Source organism: Cupressus sempervirens, chromosome 11, assembly GCF_028749045.1.
Source record: "Cupressus sempervirens isolate cs-2001-9-10 chromosome 11, ASM2874904v1, whole genome shotgun sequence".
Lineage (NCBI taxonomy): Eukaryota > Viridiplantae > Streptophyta > Pinopsida > Cupressales > Cupressaceae > Cupressus > Cupressus sempervirens.
This window is the reverse complement of record NC_143128.1, coordinates 325,464,860-325,476,697: the sequence shown is the minus strand read 5'-3', so window position 1 is coordinate 325,476,697 and position 11,838 is coordinate 325,464,860. Positions and strand designations below refer to the sequence as shown.

Here is an 11,838-nt window from a genome sequence, read left to right as displayed (position 1 = left end):
TTTTAGTTTTGATTTTCTCAAGGGTTTTCATTTTGATCTTGTTGAGGGTTTTGACCTTCTTGGGTATTTTTTGATTCATTATTGACATTTTCTGATAAGAAATCAATTGAAATCTAAATAAATAAACAAATTTAAAGAAAAATTGTAAAAAACCTACAAAAAAATATAAAAAACATATCAAAAAATGCAAAAAGAAATTTAGATAACATACAAGATCTTGAACTTCGATGGCGAGGAGGCATATTGGCAAGGCAGGTGGCGAAAAACTTTTTTTTTTTGCAATCTGTGTATGCACTGCAGTGAGGAGGAGTAGGAAAAATGAGTGAAAATGAACGGGCTGTGGGTATGCAGCCCATTTATAATATTTTTTCTTTTTACAAAGTGCGTGTGGGCTATAGCTCATGCACGCTATTGAAAATTTAAAAAAAAACAATGTGTCACCTTTTTGGCACCACAACTTGGTGCACTTACCCAATATAAAATGTAATATCTCCTTTAGAATTTATTAGTCACAGGTATATAGGGAGGGAACTACATTGCACCTCTTTTACTTGATTGACATGACAACAGAAATTCATAGTTCTAAAAAAATCATTCTTTTAGTTTTAATATAATATTGTAGTGCTTGCCCCTAGATCACATTTTTGTTATCATTGTTGAACTCTTTTAGGCTAGTTTTATGCTTATGATTAGTAGCATTGTTTTAAGATTTTGAGATATTGTTTTACATTCAGTTTATTATATGATGAGATTACTTGGTACTCTATATTTCATGTATGCATGGTGATTATTATGGTATTTTTTTAGTTATTGATAATTTTTAGTTAGATGGATTATCATATGTGTTTTCTTATGGATGCTTACCCCATACTGCATGTGTATGGTGTGCATGTTTGTTTTCTTTATGTATGACATTTCTAATGTGGTTAAGGAAGGGAGTCGAGTAGTCACATGTTAGTTGGGATCTACATGATGCACCACTTCCTGCCATTGCCTATTTAGCTTAGAATATTTTGTTTGTACATGCATGAATTTTATGCAGGTTTCAGGTACCAGGTATCGACTTTCCTAAATTGCTAGGATGAGCGTATCCTATCACATTATCTCAATGGTAAGAGAGGGGAGATAAATTCTTAAGTCCAAATCCTAAAACTTTAAGACATTTGTTCTAATTGAAAATTAGGACAAGTATCTGAGTTGATTACCCTCTGAATGCATCAAATGACGTTAATTAATGATTATAACCTTTTAGTTTGATTTTGTATGTGTTTTCCTTTGATGGGTTTTCGTATGTTGTTTTATGAGCCTTTGGTAAATTTTATATTAATTAAGTCAATTAAAAGATTAAATTAATGATTTATTTAAGGAAAAATTATTATGATATTTTAATATTTAATTGTATTTAATTAATTGAAAAATTAATTAAATTAAAAAATTAAATTTAAAGATAAAAGTTATAAGAATAAGTTTAGAATGTGGTAATATTTATTTAATTTAATAATAATATATATTTAGAGTTTATTTTTAAATAAATGTTAAATATTATTATTTAAGTTAATAAATATTTTATCAATTAAGTTTTGAAAATAAATTTAAAAAGTGAAAACATATTAATTTATTACAAAATTTAAGCTTGCATGATGCGTCCATGAGATTAACATATAAGAAATTAATTAAAAGATAAAATGAGTGAATTTAATAAAGATGTTTAATTGCATTAAGTGTGCATGAGATTGAAAATTAATAAATTAATTAAAGGAGATATCAAGTGAAAACTAAATAAAGTAATTTAATAATTCATAAACATGGATGAAAAAGACTAATGCAAGATACATAGAAGATTAAGAAAAGTTAATAGGAGTTGAAGTCTAGTGAGCATAGAGTTCTCTCAGGTGAATGCACATTAGTGCCCCGATTTAAGGAGAGAACTCTTTATCACAAATAGAGGCTTCATTTTTGGGGGATGAAAATTTTGAAAGAAGTTTTGGAAGGAAAATTTTGGAAAAATTGTTAGAGAGAAGTTCTTGGATGGAAGTGAATTCTCTCGCAAATCTTCTAGGTGTTGCAATTTTAGCATCAAAACCAGGTAGGTTCTTGAGATTTCATTCACCTAGTTGGAATTATGTTATTTAGATAATCCTCTCTTCTTCATGATTGTTGAAATCGATTATCTAGATTTCGTTGCATCTATGATATTTGTATTGTATCTCATCTGTATAATAAGATTGAAAGAAAAATAATCAACTTGAAATCTCATTTTGTAGGTGAAGAAATTAGAATTTAATTTGGGAAGGGTCTGAATTAGAAAATGGAATTCTAGAGTGAAAGATTTGATCTCCCTATCAGATTAACATGACAATTGTTTATTATACACACACACACACACACACACACACACACACACATATATATATATATAGTTACGAGAAAATTAAAAGATAAATGTTCTCCTTTTCCAATAGATTTTAAGGACGGAAATTAATCTAGGAAAGGGTTTGAAATAAAAGAAAATTTTTAAATTAAAAATTTGAATGGTTAAACTTATTTTTCCTATCATACTAATATTTTAAATGTCATTGAAATATATATATATATATATATATTTGCGGGGGGGGGGGGGGGGGGGTGCGTGGGGTCTTGTTTTTGGAAATTATATGTCTGTGTGTGTGTGATCATGGTCAACCAAACTATGCTCTTAAGTGGCAATAAAAAATCAAAAAATTAGGGTTATGTCAACTTGATGTGCAATTTTCTACTTGTTATTAACTTTATACTAAAAAGTTGAAAGAAAAAAATCTCTAAAAAATTGAATCTAGTTTCTAAACTACTAGGACTTATCTCATAACAAATAAAATTGATTGGTCAAAAATTTTAATTTTAATGCAATATTACAAAAATAAGAAGTAGACGTATGTTTGACCACCTTAATCAAAATCAAATGATACTATTTTTTAACAATCTTCTAGATATAAGTAGTAGACTCATGCTTGGTTGTGACACATATTTTTGGGTATTTTTATTCCAAATAAATAATTAATAATTAATTTTTGAGTTTAGTAATTTTGGAATAAAAAAACTCTCATGTCTTACCACCTTAACTAATTCAAAACTCTGTAAAATTCAAATTTTCATTTTTTTTCCCTTATAGTAGAAGAAACATAGAATGCGATGCATCTTTTGAATTTAAAAAATGTTGTTCCATTTGAAAGTTATAGTTCTTTTTCAAGTAGTGTGTTAGTCAACACTTTATATGTAACTCCATTAGAAAATAAGTAATAATTACTTACTAAACTCATAATTTGAAAAACCTTACATTTATAGAAAGATAAGAACATTCTTAAGAAACCCTTTTCATTTCATCAAATTTTGGTGAAAAAAAAGTCGTTAGCTACATGTTTGAAGTAAAAATTACATAAAAATAGGCCAAAAGCACATTTTTAGGATTTTTTTTAAGTTGACCATATAGGTTTGGTATCAAAAGATATAGTAGAGCTTATAAAGTTATTATTTATTTTCATTCACTATTAGGGTGGGAGGAAAAAAAGTTGGAATAGATTTTGAAATGGTTTGAGATATTTCAGATCTACAAATTTTTCAGATCACCACTTTTTGGCACACCATGATCTTGCACATACCCATATATATATATATATATATATATATATATATATATATATATATATATATATATATATAATATTAAAAAAAATTGAACTGGGAGGTGGGGGCCACCACCTTCCGACCCCCCTTGGCCAAGCAGTTGCGGCTTGGCAAACTGCGGCCTACTATGCAATCCACGACTGCCTTAGTGCATACTGCAGCTGCTTACCATAGTCCGTAGATATTTTATATATGTTATGTGTTTTTTAATTTAATTATAATTATAATTAAATTTTATTAAATTTTTATTGTATTAAAATTTTAAATTATTAAATTTAAATTATATTAAATTTATATTATTAAATTATATTAATATTTAATAATTAAATAAATTATTAATTAAATTTATTTAATTAAGATTTATTAATAATGAGAGTTAATTGATGAAGTTGTAAATTTTATTATTGTTGTTAAAAAAATTAGTAATATTGATTTTAATAAAATTGTAATTATTTTATTTAAAATCAATAATGGTTACTCTTATAACTTAGATAAATAAATGATTACCCTCAGATTATTCTTTAGGAGATTGACTTTAATAATGAGGGTAACTTTATATATTTGAGTCAAATAAATGAATGAGTTGTTATGTGGAAAAAACTAAGAATCTTATACACTTGAAACATACATTGAAAACGAAGACTGAAACCTTATTATCTAACTCAACTGTGTGTTACAAATCAAACCAAACTATGAGATTATGATGTTTTCTATGCACTTTCTATGGTTTGGGGTTTTGGGGGTTGACCTAGTTTTGACTAGTCTTAGGTTGTTACCAGAGGCTCGAGGGTTATGTGATTGTTTGTCATGCTGATTTGATCTCGATCTTTTTAACCCAACCATGGTAATGTGATGGTAAGCTCTATGAGTTGTTTGTATTTATTGTTCGTTATTGCTTTCCAGTGATCTTGTGTGACATTGAGGTGAATGTTATGAGATATTTGACTTAACCATTTTTGGAGTCCTCGATCAGTTATATTTGAATTATTTTTCAGTTGCTTTGATAGGACTGAAGTGTTTACTATGTTCTTGGTGATGTTGTGTTGTGACATGCTTGACTTAACCATTTTGAGTCATTGATCAGTATTATTGAGATACTTTTCGATTGCTTGTTGAGAACCGACGGGTATTGTGATTTATCTTGCGATGCTTTCCAATTGTTCGTAGAGAACTAATGTGATTATTGTGGATTATCTTGTGATGCTTTCCAGTCACCTATGCCAGACTGAGGTGATTTTATATGATTATTGATTTGTGCTTTTACTGAATCTAGGGTAGGTTATCTACATGTAGTGTTAGGAAGTGGCTTGCAATGGGGGTCAAGGCCCTAAGTGGCTGCCAGGGTAACTCATTGTAAGTTGTTTAATAAATGAAAATATTACACTAAATGGGGATTAAAATGAACATAATAAGAGTCTTTGTATGTTCTTGCCCATGCTTTGAGTGCTAGTACAAACTAGGATAGGAGTAGAGAGAACACTTGGTTGTGACCTTGCATTCTATAGTATGCCTTATCAGTATGAGAGGATACTAGTGGCCGCATAGGAATCACTAGGGACTTGGGGGTCCTAAAGGATTGCTCGGGTAACTCTAATGTGATTCGTGCGATGACACTTGCCCGCTTACATAGTAGGTTTCCTACGTGTCTTGTGTGCCTCTAGGAATTAGATGTTGACCTATCTTAGAACCTTTGAGTTAGAATACTTTTAGGATTTCCTGGACTTAGAGATTTTTTGTGTTATGTGATTGGATAACCTATTTGGGACTTAAGGCTATCTCCTCAGCGCGGTGGGAGTGGGCCATTTAGGTTCCATGGGGTTGGGTGGTAGTGCTTTTTTCACTCTTACTATTGAGATCCATTGATAGTCACCATGGTTGGAGCTTCCTTGTCTACATTTCCTTATATTGATGATTAGCATGTGATAAGTGATGTTATCTACTTTGTAGGATCATCTTATGCTTCATTCTAGCATGTTAGATTTTCTTATGCTTATGTGTAGCATGTTTTAGTAGTGGTGTCCCTATTACGATATTACTGACAATATGATTAGTGACTTGGGATGTTATGCGCAGGAGATGGCTAGGGCTCACGATGGTCTTATGATGCTATTGATGGTTGGGAGGAATCACGTACATAGTTGTGTTTTATGATGGATGGATGTATCATATATGGTGGATGGCTTCATTTATTTTATTGTACTTTGTATCATGGATTCAAGGAGGATGATGTATTTCTATTTCTAGATATGTATATTCTTTTAGCCTTTCATACCCTATGACATGTACAGTGGATGATTGAGCATACCAAATTTCATTTGCCAAGCGACATTCAAAACAAATGTATATTATGGACTTGAAATTTTAATTATTCTTTCATGTGGATGTGGTAGTTGTTAGACTTACTATTAATTATATTTAAATGTAATTCAATGTCTTGGGATCCTTAAGAAATGTAACCTGTTATGTATGCTTTTAGTTGATTGTATGTTATTGCTTCCGCTACTATGTGTTTGATGTGTAAGTTATCTTTCTTGTTCAAAAAAAAAAATCTACCAAACTTAGTAAAATTTTAGGTCATTTCTTTTGGGTCCCTTGGCAAGGTGTTACAAATATTTTATATTTGTCTTATTATTTAATTTTTCAATCTATTTCTATATGAATAGTTTTATTATTCTATTGATAATACAATATAATTTATTTATAAAATAAATTTGTTTAATTATAATAATAAAGTACATCAATAATAATAGATATTGATGATTTAATCTATAGAATTTAATTATTCAAATCAATTCACATATAAATAAAAAATATTGATAATATTATTATGTTATATATATAGATGATTATACATATTACCAATCTAAATTTAATAGATAATTTATAAAAAGATTAGCAAATGAAAAATAAATTAAAATATAATAATATTAGTAAAAAAAAAAAAGATTTGTAGAATAAATATGCAAAAAAAATTATAATATTTAACTACTAATCTTATTTACTTAATTTTCAAATAATATTTTTATCATAATATCAAAAGCACATACAATTATAGGCAAGAGCCTACAATACAATGGTAAATTGTGAGCCTCTTATTTGAGAGGTCTTGGGTTTGACTCTCCACAAACTTAATAAATAATAATAATTAATCACATCACATAATAATAATGAATCTTGGCAAAAGACAACTAGCTTTTAGAGAGACTCAAGCTCCACCAGAGCTCTTATTTACTATATAGTATACATCTGCCCCCAAAATGCATACCAACTAAACTAGGTATAATACATGTAGAGCCTTAAACTTATTGAAAATCTTGGTGTAATAATCACGTAGTTGTTTGAAGTGTTGTGCAATGTTGACATGTAATATAAAGTTGTCATTTTAGAATAAAGCCAGTGAACAATTAAATTAATAAATTCTTAAACAATGAACACGCTTCCTAATATTCCAAAAAAAAAATGAAAAGTTCTTTTTTAAAAGTATATTAGTCTCTACTCATATATTGCACTCAAATAATGTAGAAAAAGAAATTTAAATTATTTTATAATTATATTACACTAAAGAATCTTAAATTATCATTGCGTAAATTACAAACAATAACAATTTACATATGTTTCAATTTAAACATACTTTTCCCTTCTATAATCACAAACATTTTAAATCATTAAACTATAAAATGTACAACATATTTCTAAATGAAAAAGACAAAACAATTGAAAAGTAATAAAAGAAAAGAAAAGAATGCTAAAACCAATAAAAGAAAAAGTTGAAAAAGACAAATTCAGGCCACCTAAAAATTCGAATGACCATAATTAGTGGGCAATTTTGTTACCATTTTGCCAAGAGAAAAAAACAAAAAAATGTGCCACAATTAGAAGATAGTTGAAAAGATTGGTATTACAAGGAAGAGATAAAACACACGTGAAACGAACGAAATTTTTGCTTTTAAATTAACCTCTTTTCCGCCGTAGTTTGAGGGAGTTAAATCGCAAAAATTAAAGCACGTGCGTTTTGCACCTAACCCTAAAAACAAATAGCCAATGACGTCGAACAAAGCTATTTCTCGCGTAAAAATAATCTTCCTTTTTTTCAAAATATTGATAAATATGCCGACTATCTAATCAGCGCAAATTTTAAATTATTTTTAGGTATTCTGCTCCTCAAAACATGCGTTGATTTTATTCGCCAATTTTCCACATGCTAAAAACACTTTTCCATATTCAAGTCTGGGAATTTGTATTTTTCTTTAAATAGAAGATTTTCATTGTTCACCGAGTTGTAGTATGTAGAGATGGTAGAAGATTCTAGAGAAATTGAGTGGAACCGTGTAGTTGTTCTTGCAGGAATGTCCGACGAATGCACCAGCAGAGGTATGGTAGGGTTTGGCTTTTTTGAATGAGAAGATTTCTGTATGTGCAGCCATTGATTTTCTGCAGTCGTGTGGATTTTTATATGTTAGATTGGAAAATACTTGAAATGATAGAATGAGATGTAGAAATATACAGCTATGTCCAAAAACATTTAAAATTTTGGAATGTTTGTGTAAAAATTGAATTAAATTTTTTATTTTACCTGCAAAATGTGCATGTTTTTGAAGTTTGTTTTTAGTTTTTTAAATCTGATCTTTCTTGCGGAACCTTAGTGACTGAAAAGCTCACATTCTTGAAATTTGCACTAGTTTTAAAATTAATTCTTGCTTGAGAAATCTTTTAGACTGAAAATTTTGTATTCTTGAAATTTGCGAATTCTTACGGACTGTGAATGTAAGACTGTTGAAAGCTCGTATTCTTGAAATGTGCGAAATCTTAGAGACTGAAAACCTCTTATTTTTAAGATTTGAGAAATCTTGCAGACTGAAAATCTTATATTATTGAAATTCGCTCTAGTTTCGGAAACCAGAAATCCTACTTGCGGCGGAATATTATGAATTATGGAACTATCAGTTCTTGAAATTCGCTGTAGGTCTTTAAGACATTACTTTGCTAAATTATATGATCTTTTGTACAGGCTTTGTGCCTTCGCCGTACTCTTGTCCACAAGGCTTGAAGCTGATGGACTGTTTTGTTGAGCCACCTCAGAATGCAGATCCCACATTTTCCTTGCCAGAGTGGAAAGGCAAAGCGTCTCTGGTAAATGCACTGATTATTTACAAAAAATAAATCGTAGCACTGTAAATATCTGATGAAAACTCCATTTTATTTTAAAATGGAATGATGTTTAAGTAGTTGGACTGAAATCATTTTGAATTGAAGAATGGCCTGTGAAATGATGCAGAGAAGAGAGGAGAGGGACGAATTAGGGGAAACGAGCGGCGCATCCGTTTCGACGCCTATGTTAAGGTTTAGGAGGGGAAGTGAAGTGGACGATCTGGATCTTTCCCTGCTTCCCTCTATGCGCTCATCAGAATTGTTCTGTGCTCCTCTAAACGAAGGCAAGGCTGACCAGTCGTTGCTCCAAAGTCCATTTCCTGGTTTTCATTCTCCTAATTGGGAAGGCATTTCTCCTGTTTTCAGGTATTGATATTTCTTATATTTGGCTGAGCACTCCCATTCAATTTTATCCTTTTCGAATAGAAGGATTTTGTTAGAACATCGCACATCGATTCACAATCGTTCAAAATTAAACGTTTGCCGATGAAGGTCGAAAATCTAGGGTATTAAGTCGTGATTTTTCTAGTTATCGCTTGTGTTGGAAGAGAGATTAAAGACGGTTAGATATGCCAGTAAAGCTTAAAACTGTTCTCCGTAAAGAGCGGAGACCATTACTAAGGCCTGGAATTGTGGACTGTTTTTTCTTGATTTGGGCGTATTAACTTCAAATTGAAAAGAAGTATTGTAGTTAAACTACCATTTAAAGATAATAATATGCATAAGCTTTCTTTTCGGGATTTGAAACTGAAACCTCCAGCATAGATCTATGCTGATGAACGAAGCTTAAAATTTTAAGCTTATTTGAAGGCAGATGCAGATCCAGAAATAAAGTGGAATACTCAACAAATACAGTGCAAAATTTATCAGGATTAACAAGAAAAAAAAGTTAAGAAAGTTAACAGGAAAATAGAAAAATTATTCTTCTTTATTCAATTTGATAATGAACTTTTTCATCCTTATAATTTTTTACTCAATGAATCTAGAAAATTTCAATTTTATAACGGATTCTCCCACTCTCCCGAGCTTCTTTTTAAATAGAAAAACTATTTATGCAATCGATTGACCTGAATATATTCACATGCTTTGGAATCACCGAAAATCTTGAAATTGTTGAATCGCTGATTAACCTAAATATCTTTATATGCTTCGCAATCTACTGCATCATGTTTAGTGAAAGACAATCTACATCACTATGAGAGATAATTTATTTTGATTTTGTGTGTTATATTTTCTCTGAATCTTACACATTCTGGAAAATCTGTAAAATCCAAGAGCTTCTTTTGAAAGCTCAGGAGGTCGCTTATGTAAATTATGGACGAGATTGAAAAAAATAACATTCAAGCTTGTCTGAACTACAGGATAACTATTCTTGAAGAATTTTCTCTTGAACAAGAATAGCGAAGCAAAATCTCAATGTTTTCTGTCAATTAATTCTGTACATTAACATTTCCATGAAAACATAAACGTTAACAATGGAATCCCTCCCTTTATTTCTGTGACTGTGTTAATCGCTAGATTCAATTCTCAAATTATTTCTTATTATGAGGCGGATTTGCAGGTCTCCAACAACACAACACAACCAGCCGCAACACCATAATAGGCAACTTACAATTTTCTACGCTGGAACAGTCAATGTGTATGAGGTTTCGCCGGATTTGGTAAACCTACCTAAACTTAAATTTCATTTATTTTTCACTGTCAGCACTTCACAGGAATTGAGTGCCAGTATTGATCAGAATTCACATGAAGATTCCTTATTACGTTATTTAATAAACTGCTATTAGGGGACTGAATATATATTGAATGGATGCAGGCAGAAGCCATAATGGCGTTGGCTTACAGCGAAAGTAGTTCCACATCCTCATTTACCCATCAAATTCCCACCACAGTATCATGTCAAGAAAAAATATCTTCATTGGACCACTCCGATCAGAGCCATTCCTCTGCCACCCCAAAGCCAGGTAATTGACAGACTTCTTGAAATGGATTATCTCATTTTGATTATGTAAATAAGGGTCAAATATTCCTCTTTTTCTTCTTCTTAACTTGGTTTCATACAACAAGAGATTAATAACACCATGTTAGCTGTTGCAGCCAATTTTCGGTTTGCTCGACAGAACTCTCTGCAGCGGTTTTTGGAGAAAAGGAATGACAGAATCCATGCAAAGGCAGCTGGAAATTCTCAACTTCACACCAACTAAACACACTTTGTTTTCTGGTTGAAAGGCTCACCTATAACAGCCACTAGTTTGCTCTTGTTTCATAGCTTTTATAGCTCCATGTACCATAATAGCAAAGTATGACAAAAGAAAATAATAAATTCCTTCATTTTTTTTCATAATAGAAAAGTATGTCAAACTAAAATAATGAATTCCTTCATTTGTTTCTCAATAATTCAATTACTATAACAGAAAAGTATGTCAAAAGAAAGTAACGAATTCTTTAATAATTCAAGTACCATAATAGCAAAGTATGTCAAAGGAAAATGAATGATTTCTTCATTTATTTTTCCAATAATTCAAGTTTTGAAATGGCAGTGCAAGATAAATGGGTTTTAACTGAATCTAGTGATCTTTTAATTAAAGGATGGCAGAGGGATCGAGATAACCATGCATTGATTTTCATTCTTTGAGGAGATCTAAATGTGAAGTATACGGTGGTAGACAAGGATAAATGCATGATATTTGACACTACCTAAGTATTAATATAGTAATTGTCTACATGCATGTCCTTGTTTAGTTGAACAACTACTTAGTCATCTACTTTTGTCCACATTTTATATCTTGTTCTACTCTATCTCAAACCAAATAAACGTGGGTTAATTTATTTAGACGAATGAACATGTCCCATTTAACTTGAATTTCTAGTCTAAATAGGAGATTGAGAACACACATAAGACATTGATTTGTGCTATTAATTATGAAAATAGGAATTTGAACATGAGAGTAACAAAAAGTGGAAGTGGAACTCAAAAGAATGATGGAGACTAAATTTTTGAAGATCTAGTGAAGAGCATCATTAGTATAA

At 30.5% G+C, this 11,838-nt stretch overlaps 1 protein-coding gene across 1 annotated transcript; it reads left to right on the top strand.

Moving 5' to 3' along the window:
* The first annotated feature begins 7,789 nt into the window (after positions 1-7,789).
* Positions 7,790-11,159, top strand: LOC149529420 (uncharacterized). Its single transcript, XM_089808928.1, has 6 exons — positions 7,790-8,031; positions 8,669-8,790; positions 8,936-9,174; positions 10,370-10,469; positions 10,625-10,772; positions 10,906-11,159. The coding sequence occupies exons 1-6, from the start codon at positions 7,953-7,955 to the stop codon at positions 11,010-11,012; spliced, it is 795 nt and encodes a 264-aa protein (XP_089665054.1). The 5' UTR covers positions 7,790-7,952; the 3' UTR covers positions 11,013-11,159.
* Positions 11,160-11,838: the final 679 nt, after the last annotated feature.